A 24,458-nucleotide genomic window follows, 5' to 3' on the forward strand; every position below is an offset into this window, starting at 1 on the left:
CGTACCTGTGCGATGCGCTCGCAAAACGGGCATCGTCACGGAAACGTGCTTTTGCTCGAAGAACTCGCTGAAACGCGGCGAACATGCGGTGGACGAAAGAAACTTCTTCGCGTGTATGAGTGTTGGAGATTCGGCTAGTAAACTGGTTGCGTGTGATTGACGACGATCGTCTATTCTGTGGAATTCTTTTTGTCTGTATTATTTAATAATTAACCCGTTGAACTATGTAGACTCCGATAGTGCACCAGTTTTAATTATTTTCTAGTTCTAAATAGCAATTGACGACGATCGTCTATTCTGTGGAATTCTTTTTGTCTGTATTATTTAATGATTTACCCTTTGAACTCTGTAGGCTTCAATATTGCACCAGTTCTAATTATTTTCTAGTTCCAAGTAGTAATTGACAGCACTCGTCTATTCTGTGGAATTCTTTTGTCTATATTATTAATGATTTACCCTTTGAACTCTGTAGGCTTCAATACTGCACCAGTTCTAATACTAAATATTTTAATGAATCCTAGAAAAACTACCCAAAGATTATTAGATTTTCCAAACATCCAAATTTTGAATTCAGAAGGGAAATAAAAGATCTGAGAAATGTTCTACTATTGTTAACTTTGTTTCTCGATTTACTTATGATTTCTCTTTGACTTAATTTCAAACAACGTCATCTTTCTCGTCAGAAAATATTAAATATTCCTAACGAAATACTTCCGAGTGCAAAATGTTCAAAGATGACGAAACAAATCAGAAAACGTTAGTCTGAATATTTTGAAGCAACATCTATCATTCGACGAACGAGTCACGAACAACCTATTATAACTTTGACAATGTATTGCACGGTACACCGAATTACAGTTCGAATCAATGAACAGCGAGAACAGAAAAAGATTACGATGGAAATCATCAGGCCGCCTTGAGCGAAATATTTAACCAACCATTAAACACGGTGGTGCGCCTCTATAATGCTTTGGGGTTGCTTCTCCGTAAAGACTGTTGGAAATTTGATGAAAATTGACGGAAGAATGATTGACGATGACCATGCCGATATTTTAACACTTCAATACGGATGCTTATTAATAGGCTCCTCAATATTCCTGCTGCGTTAATAAGAAACTCCGTAATTTTCCTTTAGATACGTTCGAAAAATATCGCTACGTTATATACCACTGATTTAGATGATTTAAAGAGTCCTCAGACATTAAACTTCTAGCAATTACTACCAGTATTTAGCTTACTATTAGCTTATAGCATATGAAATGTCCGATTTTGGTGAATCAGTACTGTACCTCCTATTTTAACGATAAACATTAAAATTTTTGGACATACTTTCAACCTAACTTTGAGATCTTAATTTGCCCAATCGAAAGGAGTCAATCTTACTCCACTTATATCTTCAATTCATCCCCATACATATTCCCTGGATCTATCACTTTCCACTTTTCTTGAATATTTAAGTCTCTTCCTCAAAGAAGAAGCCTCCAAATCAAGCAACCGTTGAAGACACTATTAACCCTTTGCACTCGAAATTATGAAAATGAAAAATCAATATTCAACCTTTTATTAGGTATCAACACATGAACCTTAGAAATAAATTAGTTCCAACCCTTAATTTACTTTATGTTACTTGCTAACAGTATCGTCAATATTTCAATAGAAAAATATTGTCGAGCAAAGGGTTAAACAACCTATCAACACCAAAATACCATATTCATATCAAAATAGACTTCAAAACCTAGAAACTTATCGTAAACAATATACAGACTCCACCAATTGTTATTTCGATGAAAAATATTCTACTACACAACTATTCACTTAAAGCTAATCCCAAAAACCAAACATTTCACATGCTACAACCTCTAAACCTCTACTACCATCCCTATTTTAAATAAAACACGTGTTCCCATTTCTCCCAAGAAACCCTCTCACCCATTACTCCATACACATAAGCACACATATCGCGAAGGAATGATTCTTACATCTCTATCGTTTACCTTCCAACCCTTTCGTCCAGCATGTACGAATCGCGTTTCCCCAGGAATGAAATTAGAAGTCAGAAGCAGCTCCGAAGCATCGTTACCGCAAGCCCGAGATGATGCGTGCGTCGAATCAAAGCGGCGTGCACCGAGAAATCAGGATTTTTCCCGTGACGATCAAAGCGGCGGGGCTCGGTTACGCGGAAAGGTAAACGTTGCAAAAGCGGAGAGAAGTGCCGACGACCAGAACTCGGTCGAAACGTTAGTAGACCATCGAGTGGCGTCCGTAGCTCGAACATAACTGGATTACCGCTACCAACGACACCGTGCATCGGGACATCGACTAACCGCCACGAGGTCCGGAGTGTCCGTTCTATATTCACCCTTCGCGTATAACAGGATTAAATATTATCATAAACTGCGCACACCGGCTACCACGCACGCAGAGCAAACGTGCCACCTACACGAATTCCGCTTCCCAGTGATTTTCCCCCCGCGAGTTTCGTTTCCGCGTTATTAGATCGATCCCGATCATTCGCGGAACTTTCGAGTCCGTTGCCAGTTTTCTTAAGTTCTAGGGAGGAGTTAGATTCGTCGATGGAGAACAACGCGTTCATTGCGAGGATTACCTTTGGACCTTTCGAAATTGAAATGCGACTTTGCTACTTCGTGGCTTAACCGTTTCAGGTACTTTTGTATTTTTTCATTGAGAACTATGTACTAATAAGGCATTTCAGTAGAAATTCAGTTTAAGGGATAGTTAGTTTGTAGAGAGCAGTGTGAACGATTCTTTTTAGTAATAATATTGAAGATTTCTTTGAGAATTCTGTATTATTAGGATATTTTAGTTGAAATTCAGTTTAAGGGATAGTTAGTTTGTGGAAAGCAGTGTGAACGATTTTTAGTAATAATATTGAAGGTTTAATTGAGAATATTGTATTATCAGGATATTTCATTAGAAATGCAGTTTAACTCTTTGGGGTTAGGTGGGTTAAAAACTATCCCACCCTTTGCTTAGCTTCTCATGCATGGTCGTACAGTTTAATGTTTTATTTAAAGTTTTTCGTTCAGTTGGCAATGCTATGAACTAACGGTGAATAAGTGAATAAATTTCGAATTATACTGGAATGAAGAAACTAAGCTATTTTATTTCAATATTATTATATTCTTAGAATATTTCTAACGAAACATTTTCGAGTGCAAAGGGTTAACACTAAAACCACTGGACTGAACAAGTCGATCTATCCCATAATTACAATACTGTTCTATTAACAAGGATAAAGTATCAACATCTAGAAAGTGACCAAATTTTTGTTTTAAAGACCAAGATAAATAATTATTTCCTTATTTTCCAAAGTTTAATAATATCACTTTGATTTTCACTGAAGCTCATTCTTCTCAAAAGCATTCATATATTTTTTGAATGTTTAACCAATAATTCTAATCATTGCAACAGTTTTGAGAGTCACTGTACTTCATTTTGTCCTATGATGCAAGTGGGTTAATGAAAGTGGTACTTGAAAGTCTGCATATATCTTCGGGACACAAAGGCTTAAGATAATGGCATCCCTATCTGTATTACACTTCACGATCAGATCTTGCTAATTTAGCTTTAAGTTAATGACTCCTACTTTAAATTAATCCACGATGTGTAATTCTGTTAAACGTATAGCCTTAACAAATTGAATGTTACTTGAACATAAAAGATACCCACAAGCTTATCATTCCAGTAATTTGCTTACTCGATTACTTCTTCATTACTCGTTCAGTTAAAATGTCTCGATACATATGGTCCATTACAATCGATTTGAAATGAAACTAGAAATTACGATACCAGAAAATCTAATTTATTTTATCGAATAAAATTTCTGTTCATTGGAACGCCTTTAATCAGCACATCGATCGATTGCCTCGATCAGCGAATAGATATTCCATCATCGTAAAATAAAAAGTTTCTTTCTATAGAATTTCTTCCACTCATTTTATTTTCTTCACTCTTTTTAACAATGTCGTTAATATCGTGTTCTTCTTTATGCATTAAATTGCACGCCAACGGTACAAATACCTACGTAATTTATGCAATATTATTAATCGCGGGATGCAACCAGTTTTAGAACTTCCCCGAGTATTAATGAAGTTTAAGTTTCAAAACAGCTTTCGCCTTTACGCTTTTCTCTACTTTATTATCCTCTTGTGAACACTGCGCCATGCATCTATAGTTGCGGGACTGGACAATGCGAGCCACATATTTCCGAGATGATTTAAAGTTCGAACTGGAGAATCTCCCGTATCCGAATTAACAGGTAGGTAAAAATGTTCAAAAAACGAAGCAAGTACTTTTCTGCTGCTTAATTCCATTTATAATTTATTTCTTATAATCATAGTTCAATTAAACATTCGACTACTAAATTTATAATTATAATTTAAACATTTGATTCCTCGACACAAGCCTCAGCATTCAGACTGTTCAGAAAACAGGATAAATACTTTTCTAATACTTAATTCCATTTATACTTTATTTCTTATAATCATAATTAATTTAAACATTCGACTACTAAATATACAATTGTAATTTAAACAATTAATCGACACAAGTCTTACCATTCAGACAGTTCAAGGAACAGAACAAACACTTTTCTAATACTTAATTCCATTTAAAATCGATTTCTTATAATCATGATTCATTTCAACATTCAATTGCTGAATTCATAATTGTAATTTAAACATTCGATTCCTCGACACAAGACTTACCATTCAAGCATAAAGATAAATAATTTTTTAAATACATTCTACACAAAGAGAATAACCTGTGTCTAATATTCCATAATGTTCAATAATATTTAATACCATCATAATGTTTGATAATATGTTATAATCTGCGAATTCAGTAAGCCCACCCGTTGGCCTCTCCTAAAATTCATAAAATTCATAAAATTCATAAAATCCGTTGGAAATGTGATTTACCGAACTAAAATCCAATAAAACGAAATGAAATTTTTCACGGCGAACGTGCTTGGAAATAAAAGGCTGACTATACGTTGATCAATTCCCGTAATTACCCGGCTGAATCCCGATGTCCGTAACGATCACAATTATTTACGAACCAAGTACATTCGCCTCTGTTGACAATGTTGCTGGCACTGTTTAACGAGCACACACTGTAATGCATAAGTACACGTCATGCACGTAAACCGGGGAGAAACAGTAGTGAGAACAGCATAACCCGTTCGTCAACTGCGTCGCCCATTATACGCTGACTGCATTGCTGTTTCTCTCTCTCTCTCTCTCTCTCTCTCTCTCTCTCTCTCTCTCTCTCTCTCTCTCTCTCTCTCTCTCTCTCTATCTGGTTTCTCTGGTGTTATCTCTTTCTAGTTTCAAGTCGTCGTTTCTAGTCTTTCTACGATGCCCTTGCACAAACAGGAGCACGGTGTAATTCAGTTTATCGATCATTCCAATTGGTCATCATAAGGAATAGAGGGTGGAACGTTATTAAAACTACGAGAGAGATCAAACTGACCCATTCCTGATCCCCTGCTTTTATAATTATTAAAAAGGTAACAGATGTTTCTTTGGGAAATTATTGAAGGAATCAATTCAGCAATACGAAAACTGAATTGTAAATCAATTAAAACTACGATATAGAAACTTCAAGAATGCATCTATCGAGATTTTAATTCATTCATAAACTGTAATTCATAAAATTTACTTTGCATGTAGCTAAATCTGGTATCTTTTTAACAATTGCAAAATGGATAAATCAAGAATATATTGAAATTATTCTTCGTCAACCATATTTTCACCCTGTTCTAACTCTATTTAAGCAAAAGAAGAATCATCCAATTCTCATAAAGAAACAAATATGTCAAAGTCCAATATCTTCACAGAAGCTTCCCAAAATTGTACCATAAAATCCCTAGAAAACTTTGATAAGAATCATAATTAGTAACTTATAAAAACCAGACAACAGTTTAGATAATAATCAAGAATTCGATGAAAGCTTCCAATTAGAGTAACAAACCTTTCGTGCCAACTCAACTAAAGGAACGAATACTAGAAATAATCGACCTTTCATGCCAACCAAACACGTAGAATCAATAAAAGGGTAAAACAATGATTAATCTCGAAGAAGATAGTAAAACAGTAGGAAAGACGATAAGGTTAAGCTGATCTCCACAGATTAAGCAGCATTAATCGTCGATCAATGAAAGGAAGTATTGTCGTCGGATAGACAGCAGCTGACAGATTATCCTTCGTCAGCGCTTCCCATCCTTGATTCTCATCTTTCCCTTTTCATTAATCGTTGCTCTGGTGTCTCCGCTTTCTTTTTTTTCTGATCGTGCAGCCAATAATTATGGAAATCAAAGGAAAATCGAAGGAAACATCGCGCGAACTGTTCGAAAGGACAACAGAGAATATCCAGTGTCCTGTTTCAGATGAGAAAAGCACGGCCGAACTAATTCAAATATAACCTTGTTCCGCTTCCTTGGTCTATTTCCTCTCGCAGAACGACGGGTTGCCGTATTTCTAGACACTTCTCATAAATGAGTTACGCGATTTTAAATCGAGGTCGACAGCTATCGCGCAAGAAGGTCAGAATTATTCGGACGATTCTTATTGCGCAACCAACGATTTACGCTGAGTTTCTGCCAATACCGGGTCAGTTCTGACCCGTGTTTCATCGGTGGAACTAAGAGGTGGTTTCAGAATCAATGATTCCTAGTTTCTTATCATCGCTGTAAAGATACTGACGCTTCTTTAACTCTTTGGGGTTAGGCAGGTTAAAAACTGTCCCGCCCTTTGCTTAGCTTTTTATACGTGGTGGGATAAAATATATTTTAACCCACCTCGAACAGTTGTAGTTACTGATAGTCACACAGTTTAATATTTTGTTTAAGGGTTTTCATCCAGTTGGCAATGCTATGAACTAAATATATGGGTAAATAAGTGAAAGCAAAAATGTATACACGTCGAAACGCATTAGTAAGTTGTCGAGAGTGTTGTGATTAAGGTTGGCGAATTGTGTGGCGTGGTGAATTCTGTGTAGCTTCGCTTGTTTTCTTATTGAAAATCGTGTGCCTCAAAGTGTTAAGAAATCATTGAAGAAGCTGATTTAATAATACGTAGACTGAAATATAAACAATTGAAATCTTAACCCTTTGCACTGGAGAAGTGACTCTTACTCACCACTTTATTTCATACTATAAAACATCAAAACTATACAATTTGATATTTCATATTATACTTCGTATAATGCATCAATTTGAAAGATAATGAAATATAATAACATTAATTGAAAATGCAATTATCAGTGTCTGAGGATTTTACAGTAAATATTGCAAGAGTAATAATAATAACTGGAATCGTAAACTAATCGATCACTATCACTAATGTGACATAACAATTCCATTGGGAATAATTATTTATGTCTAATTAGTATGAAACTTCTCATCAATATAGAATAGTCGATGAGAAGCCTATTAACTGATTAAGGATCAAAGTTTCGCCCGACTGAATTTCAAAAGAAGTCACTAATCGGTATTTGGTTCATGAAAATGGTGAAATTTTTATGAAAATTCTTATTCGAATCATAAATGTTATGATAAAAATGATTAAATTTCTTTTAGAATTATTATTTTATGAAAGTTTGTTAAGGTTCCCTTTGGTATATCACAGTCACTAAGAATCTTATTAATAAAGTTGAGAAGTTTGTCTTATCTTATATAAGACCTAATAAACAAATATATAAATAAATAGAAAGTGAACAATAAAAAGAGTAATAAAACGAATAAAATAAATGACCAAACTGAAGTACCAAGTATTGCATTTCCAACAGATTTTTAATAATATCCGATATAAAGAGCATAGGACAACATCTGCAGGATTCCTTTAATAACCTACTTGAGTATTCCTCCACGTTTGATTTTAATACGTCCCACTACCCTTTAACACATTGAGCTCCCAATTAACTTCGGAGAACCTTCGCCGAGGCTGATTCGATCATTTCTCATAGTTAAACTGCAAATCCTGATGCAACATCGAGTTTTCAAAAAACAAAATTCCAAAATTCAATAACAAATAAAAATTTACTCTCAGTTCATCGAACGTATAGCAATATAAAACTTCCATTACAGCTCGTTGTACACTGTTTTTACTACGTTTGACACGGTCAAAGTGCTATAAATACATAAAAACCTGCGGATCTGCAACACTCGTTTCTCCGAATCTCGTCCACCTTAATTACATCGATGTCTATTAACGTTTCACAAATATTTTTCAGTGTTCGACCCATTAGTCAGAGACATAACACTCGAAGAGCTAACTTTCCCTGTTACCCTAACTGCACATTCGTGGTGGCCAATACAAAGCACTCATCAATTGATTCCCTTAATGACCTCTATCACATTCGAATCCATTCGAAACAATACATCTAAACATAACAAATTCAACTACAACACTTGTACGATACATGCACCAACAACCTTCAAATGAACATTTCCGCCGACCTATCTCGATTAAACCGATCTCACCCGACGTCACACTTTATTTTCGATGCATCCAAAGCATCAGCAAACAGTCGCAAGACTCTCAATAATTCCTAACCCTTACGACAGCGTGCCTCAAACAACCAAAGTCCCAATTCACCCTGAATCCCCCCAAAGGACTGCATCGAAGTACATTCGAAACATCCAGAAGCTACTCATCACAATGATTAATCCCCTCGAACCGGCGAGCGCGTGATCCATATGCGAGCGACACGTCGAAAGCGTGAAACGAGCCCACTTATCCCGTAAACTCCGTCCTACTTACTATATCAACGGACAACCACCGTCGATCACAAACGAGGAAACAAATCGGAGTGATAACACGTCGCGTGTCTCAATCGCCGCCAACGAATCAGAACGGCGAATCACTGTCGCGACTGATCGGTTGTCCGAGCCGATAATTCTTTGACATTCGAACGTGCGGAATATCTTCCTGCTGCCCGCGAACTGGTAGCTGTCCGCAGACACCGAGCAGCCTATCCATAGTTCCCTCCTCAGGGAGGAACACTGAGGCAAAGGACAATCAGCCCCGCGACGAACCGATCACCGATTAATCGGGACAGTCGCTTGGACGTCCCCGACGACACTATCGCGACACTCACTGGCGAACGACACTTGCGAAGTAGCGTTGACCGCGGCGGAGACGATCGCGTCGCGATTATCCGATCGATGATTCGGCACGTTAAGAAATCCGTACGCATAGGACACTGGCCGCGGACCGGTGTTGTTTCCTCTCGCACGTGTTACTCGGCCCCACGAATATCACTAGGAGACCAGAAGCAACCCCCGCCTGCCGCGGAGAACGGAGGGTGTGAGAGACAGGATGCCGGAACGTCTGACCATGGAAGGGATGATCAAGGAGGCTGGTAGGGAGGATCGACGTGGTGGGAGAGCGAGGGAGAGGGGCGAAGAACGGGATAGAACGGGACCAGAGAGAGACGCGGAGGGATGATCGCGGATTTTGCGCGTGTACTCCCCTCACCACCGAACCATCCCTACTTTCTACTCCCCACCAGGGTGCCCTGTATCCACACCCACGGATTAAAAACCGAAATCCTTCCCCTGTCTCCGTCGTTGTGCTCCGCTTTGCGTGTGCCACTCGTGAGGGGATGCTGCGCAGTCTCTGGACCGTACACATGAAGGACTTCCGCTCGCGATGTACGGCGAGGAAAGTATTCGGCTAGAGAGAAGCTGTTATGTGTATTAACCCTTTGCAGCCGAGAGGTGACTCTTAGTCGACACTTGATTTGCTGGAGTAGAACTATAGAATTTGATGTATAATATTGTACTTCGTGTGATGCATCAATTTGAGAAATAATGAAGTATTAAAGGATTAACCCTTTGCAGTCGAGAGGTGACTCTTAGTCGACACTTGATTTGGTGGAGTAAAACTATAGAATTTCATGTTTAATATTGTATTTCGTGTGATGCATCAATTTTAGAGGTAATAAAATGTAATAGCTTTGTTCCTCGATGTACGTGTGATTTTTCTTTGAGTTATATTGGCAGAATATCGTCTTTATCTCATTGGAAATTGTTCAAATATTTCTAGTGAAAAACTTTCGAGTGCAAAGGGTTAACTTCTTGCCATAGAATAACTGAGACTCTTGATGAAGATTTGTAGATTAACCCCTTGCCCTACAATATCCTGCGAGACATTTAATCCCTTTGAATTCAAATTAGGTATTATTTTTCTATTGTCAGTCATAGTTCTATAAAGTAAACGTAGGCAGAGAATGATCATGAATTGCACTGCTTTTAGCGAATTAAAAGCAATAGTTGTATAGAGTGTAACACACTATTCTTCTATCACCAATTATTGTAGTTTGGAGCAAATATGAATATAGAATATTCTCAGAATTTTTTCCAATACATTATTAATGACAAAGTAGCTTTATCGAATTTAGTAAAGAAAGAAGCAATAAGGTAAGGGGTTAACAGTGAAGAATAACAAGTAGAAAGCAATCTAGAAGTAATCAAGATAATGATCACAGTATTCTATGTGTATGTTTTTAGCAAATTGACGACATTACAATAGATTTGACGTGCACAGTTGTGAAGGAAATCATAAGGCAAGGGGTTAATTTAACGAAACTCAGTGTTGATCATGCCCCACAGATTGAAGGAAGAAACTATTTTGCTATTATCAATGTATTATCTTTAAATTAAATTTCCGCTTAAAGTAGAATGGACAATTTTGTTAGATTTCTTCTAAATTGTCAACAGTAAAATGCTACACGAGCTCAGCAGCGAAAGGAAATAATACGGCAAAGAGTTAATTAGTGGGCTAGGAAACTTGTGTCTATCTCTATTTTGAAGTTCTTGGTCTGTGTATACGTTTTTTATAGATACTTTCGGTGTGGTAACCTTGTCGTTGACTGCTTAATAGAATATGGGGAAATGTATGAGTCATCTGTGTTCATTTTTGCTGAGGACTGTTGACGTTGAAGATATTTTATTCCAATATTTTGTATATTAGTGTATTATACGAAGGTAAATATTGTATATGAGCTTATAATTTTAGTATATCGAATCTCGAATACAAAGAGTTAATTTTTGTTGTTTCTGGTTGAGGACTTAGAAGTTTGACGAGGTGTTATGGTAAATTAACACTAAAACTACCAGACCTAACCAAGGCCTAACCAAGACCTACACCATATATGGTTGTATAATACCCAGTTTGTGAATATCTACAGGGTGTTTCCTAAGACACCCAATTTACGAAGTTTATAAGTTGTAACTTGTTGTTGGTCAGAACGAAATTGATTAGATTCAACTGGGTATTATTGACAGTGGTGATTATATAATAATGAAAGTACAATGTATGACTGTAGGTGTTGGAGTGTGACCGAGTAATTTATAAAATATAGCTGCTTTTGTATCTAACTTCTGATTATAGTGACACTCGCACACCTTAGTGCAGATTACTGTCGCTGCCAAGCGTCTCAAAATCCAAATTGATCAGCGCAGGAAGGAGAATAAAAAGGCAGAGAGACGAATCGAACATTTTCGAGTGACAGTTTCTCATCGAAGAACGCGCAACGAGAGTAATCTATCGAACGGTGTTGATGAATAGATTATTCTCCGAGCGGATTTGCGAGTATAATCCTGTTCCCATAAAAACTGGAACGAAGAATTACTATTATTCTAACTTTTACTGAGTCACCAAACTGTTCACGAATTAAAATAATTATATAAGTATATTACCGAAATTCGTAAAATTTCCAGTGTTCTGCTTTTATGTTTCGAGTAAATGTTATCGATAACGGTATTTAACATCGCTAGATGGCACAATTAGTGAATATTTACTGCAAGGGACACCACACCAATGACCTTGACCTTTATATATAGACAGAATACAAGTCATTGAAAGTTACTTACTAAAGTAAACGTTATTTTAATAATTGAAACGATTTTGTTTGAAAATTACTTCACTAAGTTTTTCTAGAAAGGGAAAAGCTTTCACATAGAAATTATAATGAATAAATTGAGTAAAATGTTTAAATTTGAAAAATCTTATGAATAGTTACCTGTTCACAGAAACTCGATCGATATCTCAATCACCATTTTCTTTATTGTAGTTATGTATGTGATAATAAATGAACGATCCGGTAACCTTCCTGATTCTTAATATCCTCTCCGGCGATCTCTTGATCCTCTCTGTCATCAATCACTCTCTCCGCGATCTGCTCGCAATTTATCACCGCTATTTACAGCATTCAGTTGTGCACTAAACATAAAAATCTTAGACATAATATTATATTCATTTTAATTATGCAAACACGCGTCATTAAGACAAGAAACATATTGATACAAATGAAATATCTATCTATGTATGTTTACTTCAATGAAGTTCTAAATTCTTAGGAGAATATTAATCATCAGATTTCAGCAGATTTGAATAAAAGTTTAGTAAGAGCTAATGAAAGTTCATATTTTTCTGAACTTAGTTACAACAATAAATTACATTGGAATTTAACGTATGTTATGATTCATTTCTTGAAAACAACACTTACATTTCTGTGTCTCGAATAACTACATCTTCTCCATTTCCATAAAATGCTCAATCCAATCATATTTATCATAATTTTCTATTTTTACTTAATTTAAAATTCTGCAACTTTCGACTATTAAAGATCAAATTATTTCCGTATTATATTATTTCAGATAATAATACTAAATAATAAACTGAAATTAATGCTTTGATGAATGTTCAAGCCTTCCACCTGAAACTCATATTTATTAGGAAAGATTTCCTGATGTTTCACCAGCATTGCAGCCGTCATAAAATTAATACTGTTATGAATTAATCCTGGTAATGAAGAAATTTGCGGTAATAATAATATTTACCGCTATGTGATAAAGATATATATTTCACAGAAATCATCTGAATCTGTAAATTTTCCAATTTTGGACACACTACAAATTACCACACTCCCTGAAATCACAATTTTTCCAAATTTTTTCAGTCTTTGACAACAAACAATATTTATATAATTTCTACATAAAATATATCCACATTGGTCTAGAAACAAAGATAAAATTCATTTTAAACTATCTAAATGATTATCATTTTTATAGACATGTATATTTTTGCCAATCTGGTCGAAATATGCATTACATATTCCAAAAAGGATCATGTTTTTTTCTTAAATATCCGTTATGAGTGATCGCGCCGCCCGTGGCAAAATGCTCAAACTAAAAGATAAGCATTATCGACTGAGCTGCATTTAACACTGATGAAAATTTGTTCATAATCAGAACACAGTCAGGCGAAACTTCCAAAAATCGGCTAAGACCAATAAGAATATTTGTCCAATGGGATAGGAAAACTTTCGACGAAAAGGATTTTCGATCATTTCAAAAATAAGATACAAAATTTTATGGAAAAGTGTGTTACCATTATAATATCACTTCCTACAATCCCGACACGACGTAAAATGAATTTACAATAGCATAAATGTTTCCTTTATTAATTCGCGTAATGTTTGATTGTCAATTTTTACCACTATACTAATTTAAAGTACTTTAACAATTACTTTACTAATTTAAAGTACTTTCGCAATTATTAATGTCTTAAAACCGTTAAATGTTCGAAATGATCTGAAAAATAAATAGTTTCACTCGAATACTGTAATGAATGTTTGAAGAAACTGGAAGTACTCTATTGTTGCCATTTTTATAAGGATTACATACCAATCGTATTAAGTGCTCATTAGTTCTAGTATTAATTCCCTACCTGTAACTTTCACTATATGCTCTCAGTCATTTTTACTATTTATTCCCACATGTATCCTGAAACCTGATGTTTACCTTATTTTATAACGGTAACGTAGGGAGTAATAGTAGAATGGTAAAACCACCGACGACAGAAAACATAGTAGGGTTATGTTTCATCTGGTGTTATTAGTTACTTGACAGTCGGCAACGATGATTCCTACAATAAATACAGTTACATTATTTGTATAAATATAGGCAGAGTTCAATGTATCGTTTCAGTAACGTCTCGGAAATTAATAAATATTCAAAGTTAAAATTTTATATTTGGTGTTCTCTCACCATATCTTCCATTTCATTAAAATTTCATGTGGATTAACGAGAAGTGCTTTTTGGGACTACAGCCATAAGTCCTGTCAAAACAGTAATGGAGACCCACCTTATCATGATTGACCTTTCATTGATCCATTTACGTAAATTAATTTTAAATTAGTGTACTTGCATTGGTCTCTCATAACTTCAACCTTCGTGATCCTTCTTAAATGAAAATATGAACAAAGTGTAAGCCAATGAGAACGACGATGAAATAACGGACAAGAACATACTGTATAATAACTATTTTTTGTTCTTTTAAATAAAACACAACGGTAAATTTTTATGCCTTAAATGGTTCCATATTTCGTTACATTCTCGTTTTTAGTAAATAATTTAATAGTTACGTCATTTTTGAAAACAGTTGATTTTAAGTGCGTTATTATAGGTTTCTCGTTTGCAAGCAATAAATGCAATACCATTAGATTATACCGTTATGATAGTTACTTGATTTATTTTGATAAAATCTGTTGCTATCCTGAATAAGAGGTAACTGAAATGTAGAATTTAAGGTGCGTCTAGATGTGGCGAATAAAGTAAAATTCATTTGGTTATATCACATGTATAGTTAAATCCGATAGCGACGTCATCGAGCGAGGTGGTATTTATAAAATTTCCAAGTTTCTTGTACCACCGTCTGTGCTCGTACTTTGAACTTGCCCATTATCTGTGGCTTGTGCCAATTACCGGTATTGTATTTTTGACGTTCGACTTTATTTTTAGCATATTTGTGCGATTTTTGTTTTAAACCTAATTTATATACATTTGATATATCTATTTAACTATAGTTTAATATTTATCAGTCTCCTTTCTCAAAGTTATCGGTTTATTGCATTTACGCCTTACATTTACGATATAAGGACGTTCAGACATTTCTTTTTAATTCTAAACTGAAAATTCTGTAAGTGTATGTCTTATACAAGTAAGTATACGAAAATTACTTTAAAGAAGAAAACCGACATAATATTTACTTTTTTGTTATCGTTAGTGTCTTTTAATAAAATTTTTCCGTTTTCATATTTTACATAATAACCGTACTTGGAAAACACTGTGTCATGTTGTTGAAAGTTCATATGGTCGCCTTTTAATAAAATATAACGGTATTCGAATAATTACATATTTGTAAACTTTTTATAGGTAACAGAGAATGAAAATAAAATAATTTACTGAACAGTAGTTAATAACATTTTTTTAATACACTTTCGTACTCTGTTAAAAAACTCTAATAACAATTTATTTCAGAAAACTTAATACACAAATGTACAAAGAAATAATCAGAAAGTCAGTTTATTTTCAATTTATTGCATTCTTGAAATTGTAATGTATTTTGGAAATTAATATTTGAGTACTAAGTAATATTAAATCTAAACAAATTAACAGAAATATATTCAAAATGAAATATTGAATATATTGTTTGTATGTAATATGATTCTTTATATTTGTTTTCAGATATTTGCACAAGTTAAACAAAACAAAGAAAATGAGTTTGCAGTGGGGACTAATTGCCGGTTTTCTGTATGCAGAAATTGTTGTTGTGTTGCTATTGGTATTGCCAGTAATATCACCAACGAAATGGCAAAAGTTTTTCAGATCACGATTTCTACAAAGTCTAACCAATAAAGTGTCAATCTGTTTCTTTATTTTAATTGCTATATTAATTTTATTCTTTTTGGATGCTATAAGAGAAATGCAAAAATATACTTCACTTTCACAACATCTGGGAGACCATGCACATTTAGATGCTGAAATGCAAGGTATATATCAATTTACATTATACCGTATGTTATAATGGTTTAATAAAAAAATGTACAGTATTTAGTCAGTTTGTAATTTTATTGTTGATTTATATAGGTAACATGAAGTTATTCAGAGCACAAAGAAACTATTTTATATCAGGCTTTGCATTGTTCTTGAGTCTTGTTATACGACGTCTTGTAGTATTGATATCTTCTCAAGCTATGTTATTAGCTTCGAATGAAGCAGCTATGCGACAAGCACAGTCTGCAACAACAACAGCAAGAAGTTTATTATCTCAGAAGACAACTGGAGAAAGTGCTCAAAATGATTCGAATGAAGCATATGACAAAGTTGCATGTGAACTAAAGAATCAACTCAAAGAGTTACAACTGAAGAACCAAGAATTAGAAAATCAGATTATTGTTGAGCAGAAAGATAAAAAAGCTGTAAAATCACAAGCTGAATCTCTTGCTAAAGAGTATGAACGTTTATGTGATGAGCATGCCAAGTGTTCTTTATCAAGTGGTGATAAGAAGAGTGATTAAATCTTGCTTATTGTTTTTCATTTTCTTATTAAAAATTTTTTTTGATTTTGAAATAACGTATCTCATAAACTTTCATAAAAAAATATTTTTAAACATCTTTGTTTTCTACTCTGAATCTTGCATCATTGTTATTTAATTAAACTGTTGTTTCATATGGCACTTTTCTACTACATCTGATAACATTTGAAAATATACAGGGTGTACAATCACCCCTAGTTTCATTGTACCACCAGTTACGGGACACCCTGTATATAAAAATATATATATTATATGTTTATGATGTTACAAATAAATGTATTGAAAATTGGTAAAATACGTAGTGATTGAAATACAATCGAATGTCAAGTTTGCTTCAACATAAAATCACAAACAGTTAACCCTTTTAACAACTGAATAAAGATATAAAGACAAAAAACTTTAACAGAGTTTCTCTATCTTTAATATCTCAAAAAAAATAACATTTTTTCAAATTGTTCACTACGTAGAACTGTTTTCAGTAACAAAAAGTACATGTATTTTCTCAGCAAATATGTTTGTTTAAAACAATCACATATATTTATACACTTATATTATTGTTTTAAACAAATTTTGCAAAATATAGTAGCACTTGAGTAAATATTTTGTATGTGTGCTTTGGTTTAAGGAAATATGAAGAAGAATTTTGCGAGTAATATTTAATTTTACTGGTTAAAAACTATATAAAAGTGATTATTCTATATAATGCTGTGCCTATTAAGTCATAGATCAGTATTTCTCAACCTATGGGCCATGAAATGGTAGCCGTTACCTTACACCAAAAGAAGGAATTTATATTTATCGGTTTGAACCAACCTGTTTTATTTATTTTTATTATTAAAATCGTTAGTTTTATATTTTTTCATTGTTAAATTTAAAAATAAAAAATAAAATTGTAACATTTTTAAGTGACCAGAGAGACCAGAAAAGTCAATTCAGATCTGTTTATAAACTATTAATATTTGAAACTCAATAATTTACTGTTAAGTACTTTATAGAGTCTATATTTGTTTTATCAAAAATGTTATACATATTTTTCTGACTTCCCTTTCATGAATTCCATTTGGTGAGATCAGGTCTCAGGTCTATTTCTGTTGAATTCGAAAGAAATAAATGAGGTTCAGTATGCATAGAGATAAAATTGAAGGTATATAAAAAACAACAGAGAAGTCAGTACATGTAAATAATATTTACATCTGAAATGCCCCGATTAATTTACATATTGTGCAATAAAAAAAGCTAAAATAATACCTGCTTAATGGAACAAATAGAACTCACAAGACTATGGTATGAATAAATCACATATGTAAGTCCTGCATACATTGATTAATTATAATTATTATTTTATCTTAATAATATTTCTTACTAAATACCCTATAAATTTAATGTTAAACATTGAAGGATTATACGTTTATAATACATCAATTTTCTAATCTCAAAATTTCAGAGAGTTTGTTAAATACATACATAGTGAATTACAATTTGCAAACAATTTCGATTTATTTTTCTTAGAAAGATTTATAAAAATTGTCTATTGCGTATATTTTATATTTAAATAAAATTAAGTAATATTAGAATCTGGTATTAAGAGCCTTTTGTTATTAAGAAACGACGACGTGTTATATTTCCATAAATTTATAATATTCTTCATAAATAAAAAAGTATAATTTAGTAGTACCACGTGTCATTTACACACAGGATGAATTAACACTATAAATATATTTTATATTTTATTTCAGTGACAGAATTTTTGTTAATTAAATATGAATTGGTAACAGATGTTATTTTCAATTTTGTGGTAGATATAATTTAGAAATGTGTAACAATAAAAATTATAGTAAGTGTTAAAGCCTCATGGAAAAATTTATTCTCTATTCTGTTAGAAAGAATAATATCGTCTTTAATCAACTTAAATGATATTTATAGAATAGACTAATAATTGGTTAAAATTACGGTCAAAGATTGAAATATTCCCGCCAGTCGATTTCTTTAGTGTAGTTCATACTGCATTCAAAGTTAGCGCTGTTCCTGCTATTAAACGATTTAGAGTTTGTGTAGGAGATCTATCTTTTTCTATTATCAGTGTTTCTATTTCACATCGAAAAAGTAAGTAAACATGGCGAATGGAGCTGGAACGAGATTTCAAGATTTGCCTCCTAAAGGAGGATATGCTCCTTTTGAGTATGAAAGAATTCCATTACGTGGTTTGATGAAAGGTTCATATATATTTATATATATACATTTATATTTATAAATGTAGGAAGCGATTCTAAAATTGTATTATTTTAATATAATTGATTATACAGCACTTACATGAAATTATTATAAAATGATTAGGTCGTACTGCAGCAGTGCTTTTGACTGGTGTTTCAGTCCTTGGATATTGTTTATATGGACTAAATTATAAGAAAGTAAGAATTGAAACTATTGAAATGATGAGCGCAAAGTTTGCTATACAACCACTATTGGAAGCAGAAAGGGATAGAGCGTAAGAGCAGTATATATAATTTTGTTTATCTGAACTATTTCAGTGAAATAAATATGTATATGCATCTAACAATTTCCATGGATATGGATTAATCTTTACCAGTTATATATCACCTCTGACATAACATAATATTTTATTATGTAAGCCAGATGTCACTTGGAAGGAGAGATTGAAGATTCAGTTCCAATTAACTATTTAATTTAACTACGAATTGTGTACAAAGTATTAGTATCTAATGTAGGTTAAGGATGCATATATGTACATATTTATCAACCTCATTTAATTAATTTTAAACTGCCATGTTCTATTTATAAATCTAAAAAGATGTTAAAATCTAGTCCTAGATATTCTGGAATAAATTATGGATGATACACTATAATTTTAGAATGACATATTGTAGTTTGTAAGTATGAAAGTAAAATAAACTGTGCAATAGATGTGCATTGCAATTCTAGATAAATTTGGTAGTTAAACAGAGATTTCTTGTTTATCTACAATTTTATTTAAATTTTCATCACTTTGTCAGTTTTCTGCATCTTTGAATATAGGTATATGTTACAATTGTCAACAATAGTTAAACCTTTTAAGACAATTATTTTTTGCAAAGTATTATTCATATAATACTTTCAAGAGTTGAAATTTCATTGATATTGTTAATATAATAATTTTGAGGAAAAGCGATTGTTATGTAATTCCTTTGATTGGATATTACTTGTATCACTGATTAATCAATTTAATATTTTAATGTTCAATCGATCTCTTTTGGTAATAGTATTCTGAAGTTAATGAAACGTGCCCAAGCTGAGGAAGCTGATCTAATGAAGAATTATGCAGGCTGGAATACTGGAAAACTCTTTGACGAACCAGTGTATAAAACATTACCAAAAGATACACATGTGGAACCCATGATAGAAGAGTTAGTAATTCATTCTGATCCCAAAGACAGCAGAAGCATATTCTGGAATGGATACTTTTTCTAAGCATTTTCTTCCTATTTATACAGTTTAATATAGTATTGTAAAATATAGTAAAAATATATAAATAAAATTACACCATTACAAACACATTTAATTTCTTTATCCTGATATGTTGATAAATTAATATTATTGAATACTCAGACATTTATATTCATATTGTGTTGTTTCAGTTATTTTATTTAGAAACAAATAAAAATATTGTAACAATTGTTACTTTACATTATCATTCAGACTTCCAATATTATATTGAAACAATAGTAAACCAGTGAAGTCTCATATATAATTAAATAGTTTATACAGAATGATTTTTTAGTCAGAGACTCCAAAGTACAGCTAACAAAAATAACACTTCTTTATTGATTCAAAAAGCGATACTCTGAAGAAAGACTTCCCTACTAAGAAAAACTCGAACATTTCGATTTTTAAAACAAAAAGTAGATATTGGCTGACTGTTTAAATATAAAATCACACAATTCATTAACAATTAAATTTCTATATAATAGTAATAATCTGTTAGTCATTACGCTTTCGAATATTTTCAATTTCAATAGAAACCTACCATGATAAACAATTATATTACAAATAATTCTTCTAATATTAGTAGTGAATTTCATTGATGCAACGATAAAAATAGTTACATTAATCATTTTCTATGCAATTTCGAGTGCAGATTTAAATTTAAATGTAAAAAATCTTACAAAAAGATAGTATGTCAATAAATCAATAATTTCAAATAGTCATTATAGCTCGTACTGCAAGGAAAAGCTGCATATTTATTACATTTCAGAAATAAACACTTATATATTTACATTTCGTTCTACTTACCGAATAACGCCGACACTCGACGTATACTTCCCTAATTATCCAGGCTTCACCGCGTCCCATCTGCTTCATTCAAATCTCCGTATAAGGGGTGCACGCGCATTGTTCCCGTCTCACTCGGTCTCTCTTTACACAATAGTATCAATTACATTGTTATTACAACACTCCGATCGATACTTAAATAGATAATGCGTGTCGGATTATATGATAGTTTTAAGTACAATCGGAAGGACAGTGCTCGTCAACCTGATTTTTTTAATCCTTACCGTTCGTTCTTTTCTACAGATGTTCTACTTTTTTTCTACGTATTCCTCGTTTTTCTGTTGTTAACAGTAAAACCACCAGACTGGTCAAAACGACTCACTCCTGATGTCTTCCTTTTGTAATTATCAGAAAGACAACAGATATTCCTTCGAGAAACTATTCAAGAAATTGATTCAGCAATACACAAACAGTATTGTAAATCAATTGAAATCTTGATAGATGCATTTGCCGAATTTCTATAGAAAAATTTCAAAAAGTCAATTTAACTGTTCGGTAGTTTCAGTGTTAACGATACTTATGCAAATATTCAATGTTAACACGTTAAGCGCCATGTCAATCACTGATGACCGACGTTTCTGAATTAGTTAAAAACAATCGTAACATAGAATAACCCATGTCGAATGACACTGTTTAATAATGTAACTAAGCTGCTAACAGTCTAATACAAAGACTACCGCTAAATAATTAACAATTACTGTTTTTCTTTGCTACAAGACAATAACTCTACAGAAAAGCGGTCAAGATTTTCACGGCATTTAACGTATTAACACTAGAACTACCGAATAGTCAAATTGACTTTTCGAAATTTTTCTATAGAAACTCCGTCAGTGGTACTATTGAAATTTCTATCGATTCACAATTCAGTTCGTCTATCGCTAAATCAATTTCTATAATAATTTCTCCGAGAATTATCCGTTATCTTTATAATAATTGTAACAAGAAGGAATCAGGAATGGGTCATTTTGACCTCTCTGGTAGCTCTAGTGTTAAACAAGGACCAAAGACTATCGAAAAGTCCCAAACGAACCCAAGAAACTGAAAAGAGAATCGTATCCGTTCGAATACAGGAAGATTGAAATTGTCATCGACGAAACATGCTTTTCTCCTCTTTTAATTGAAAAGATTCACGAGCCCATTGGGAAATAGCATATATATATAATGTTACCCGCAAAGACGGATGCGTTTGAAAGTCCCTGCTGGCCGCAACATGGGTCCGACGAGATAGCATCGAATGCTCAACTATGCGGTTAATTTGAAACTGAGCCCCAAAGAACTACAATTTAGCGAAGTTTGGGGTCGTACGGTGGGGTCATATATAAACAGGAGTTCATTAATCGACCGCAGTTCAACATTCGGCACACGACGGATAAGCAAGATGAAGGACTTCAGTATACAGAGCATTTTGGCGGACACCGCCAAACATAAGACTAAAAGCGAGTCAACCGATTTGGTAGTTCCTGGAAAGCGGATAAATTTAACAAGATTGAAACGTCATTTATGTATAACTGACAACTCGATGAAAACAGTTGACGGAGGTGAATGCAGCGGTAGGAATTCGAGGAGAATCAGTAACATTGGCACGGAGGACGAACAGTTTTTCATCCAGAAACTTTATATAAATTTCGAGCAAGAAACGTTTGATATAATCGATGAAGAGGAAAATTTAGCGACATTACGCGAAAGAAAATGTAAACGCAATGATGGAGAGCCTTCGGAAGGTGTTACGCAAACAAAGATTGATTTATGTGAAGGAAATGGTGCTGAGATAACAGAGGAATATGGTGCGAAGGGTAAAGTCAAGTCGCGATCATTTGGAAATGGTGTACGCTGCAAAAACGAAAACGAGCATAGCTTGTCCGAGGATTCTATGGATGATCATCAGAGAAGGAGTTCCTCGCGGAAAGTGAAGACGAGTAAAATAAAGTATGAAGGAAATTCGGGGAAGAATGATCACGATCGCGCGAATTGTTTGAATGAAACGCGCGGCAGTAGATTACTGGAAAACCAATACGAACGTTTAAAAGATGACGAGAAATCAATAGTGCAAAGTGATTGTTTGTTAGCAAATGATGCGAAGAAAAATATAAACGATTTCTTTAAAGACGGCACGGAGAGTTTGCAGGAACTGCGAAGTGAATTAGAATGGCTTCATTGCACGAGATATAAACCGCCGAAGGTTCCTAGGAGATCAAGGACTGATCAGCATAAAAGGAAAGCTAGTCTCCATCCCAGAATACCATTTTCGTCGTATCAAATCGACGTTCTCGAAAGAAGATTTCACGACAGTGCTTACGTTTCGAAGAACGACGTACTCGATCTTTCGGCCGCTTTAACGCTTCCTCCTAAGAAGGTTCGCCATTTTATAGTTTACTATTTGATCTTATTAAAGAGATGATATAGGATGTAATGTATCTGCAGTTTTGTATAATATAGAAATATTAAGATTAATTTTTATTATTAACCCCTTGCCTTGTGATTTACTTCTTAACTGTGCTTGATAGAACAATTTATGTCGTTAATAATTTAGTGGAGAATTAAACGAATTTTATATCTACTTTGTGTGTACATTAAGTCTAAAGGTTAGAGATTAGTAATAGGCAAGTAATGCTTAATTTATGTTAGAAATTAATAAGTAACGCTTAGATTTATCGAATTCGCTTTGAAATTTTCAGCGAGTTTGACGCGTTATTGTAAGGCGAGAGGTTAATAATTGTCTTTCTGAGATACAATTAGAATTTACATGAATTATTATTTTTAGTAGCTTCTTATAAGAGTTATTGTTAATCATTTAACAATTGAAGTCAGTGAAATAATTAGTGGCGTAACATTTTTTTGTGTACGTTATTACAATCATTTTCTATTTTTGTTTTTTAGGTAAAAATTTGGTTTCAAAATCGACGCGCTAGAGAGAGACGTGAGTCCCACGGTAACTTGTGATAAATAAAATAATATCGTACAGTGTACACTATTAACAAATTATTCTATTACTATAAATGTTTTAGTCATTACTGAATTACTACACTTATTTACTGTAAATAAATATCTATATTTGTAAAACTAAAGAATAAAGGTATATTTTTCATTATTGTTATATAATATATATATATATATATATATATATATATTTGTATGAAAATACGCACTTAACAATCAATACAAATAAGAAGAACAAATACAAGAGTGTAATCTATAAAAATGATTTCGATAAATCTTAAAGAATATTATGATAAAAGTTTCTTATGGATAATGTAACGTATAGATAATCAAACTGTTAGAATTAATTAAATGAATAATATAATATTCTTTTCTTATTACAAACGAATCTGATGTAAACAAAACCATGTGACATCCACATAAAGATAATAATACTGATATGTATAGTAATATATACCTATTATTGATAAGAAGCTTATTTCACTAATAAACAATTGATTGAGTGTAGAATTTAATAAAATAATAAGTGATCAGAAGTTGGAAGAATTTAATGTAACATTCAATTAAAAACTACAATATAATCAGAATTCCGTTCGCTGGATTGTGCTAGGGTTCATTAAGAACATAATACGGTCCTGTTCAAAATACACTGAACCAATGAGAATCTGTCCATGTGACATGCAGATCGCCATTATGTTTTACATAAGATTTATTTTTAATCCGAATGAAGAAAATATGCTATGATTATTCACGTTATTAATAAACACCTCGTAATATTTATTTTTTAA

At 33.1% G+C, this 24,458-nt stretch overlaps 4 protein-coding genes across 19 annotated transcripts in view; 3 read left to right on the forward strand and 1 right to left on the reverse strand.

Moving 5' to 3' along the window:
• Positions 1 to 24,458, reverse strand: part of LOC116431829 (uncharacterized) — a 223,503-nt gene that overhangs the window by 198,796 nt on the left and 249 nt on the right. For 2 of the 12 annotated variants that reach the window (XM_031987754.2, XM_076365719.1), the window contains exon 1: positions 8,784 to 9,313. The exons of 1 other annotated variant lie outside the window; for it this stretch is intronic. The gene's annotated coding sequence lies outside the window, so the exon portion shown is untranslated. Of the gene's footprint in view, positions 1 to 5; positions 2,897 to 8,783; positions 9,314 to 24,458 lie in introns of those variants that run through there. 9 more of the 12 variants (XM_076365720.1, XM_076365713.1, XM_031987750.2 and 6 more) reach the window with 8 other exon arrangements.
• On the forward strand, positions 14,210 to 18,078 carry LOC116431849 (B-cell receptor-associated protein 31). Of its 5 annotated transcripts, none has more exons than XM_031987819.2 (3): positions 14,210 to 14,382; positions 15,557 to 15,861; positions 15,959 to 18,078. In XM_031987819.2, exons 2-3 carry the CDS (start codon positions 15,588 to 15,590, stop codon positions 16,387 to 16,389), a joined length of 705 nt encoding a protein of 234 aa, XP_031843679.1. In that variant the 5' UTR covers positions 14,210 to 14,382; positions 15,557 to 15,587; the 3' UTR covers positions 16,390 to 18,078. The 5 variants fall into 5 exon arrangements, with proteins under 5 accessions (XP_031843679.1, XP_031843677.1, XP_031843678.1 ...); XM_031987817.2 differs by lacking the exon at positions 14,210 to 14,382 and adding an exon at positions 14,636 to 14,796; XM_031987818.2 differs by lacking the exon at positions 14,210 to 14,382 and adding an exon at positions 14,704 to 15,008.
• Positions 18,453 to 19,954, forward strand: ND-B16.6 (NADH dehydrogenase (ubiquinone) B16.6 subunit). Its single transcript, XM_031987824.2, has 3 exons — positions 18,453 to 18,620; positions 18,742 to 18,892; positions 19,665 to 19,954. The coding sequence occupies exons 1-3, from the start codon at positions 18,521 to 18,523 to the stop codon at positions 19,870 to 19,872; spliced, it is 459 nt and encodes a 152-aa protein (XP_031843684.1). The 5' UTR covers positions 18,453 to 18,520; the 3' UTR covers positions 19,873 to 19,954.
• Positions 22,069 to 23,821, forward strand: LOC116431847 (uncharacterized). Its single transcript, XM_031987814.2, has 2 exons — positions 22,069 to 23,086; positions 23,611 to 23,821. The coding sequence occupies exons 1-2, from the start codon at positions 22,112 to 22,114 to the stop codon at positions 23,671 to 23,673; spliced, it is 1,038 nt and encodes a 345-aa protein (XP_031843674.1). The 5' UTR covers positions 22,069 to 22,111; the 3' UTR covers positions 23,674 to 23,821.

Source organism: Nomia melanderi, chromosome 3 (assembly GCF_051020985.1).
Source record: "Nomia melanderi isolate GNS246 chromosome 3, iyNomMela1, whole genome shotgun sequence".
In the NCBI taxonomy this organism is placed as follows: Eukaryota; Metazoa; Arthropoda; class Insecta; order Hymenoptera; family Halictidae; genus Nomia; species Nomia melanderi.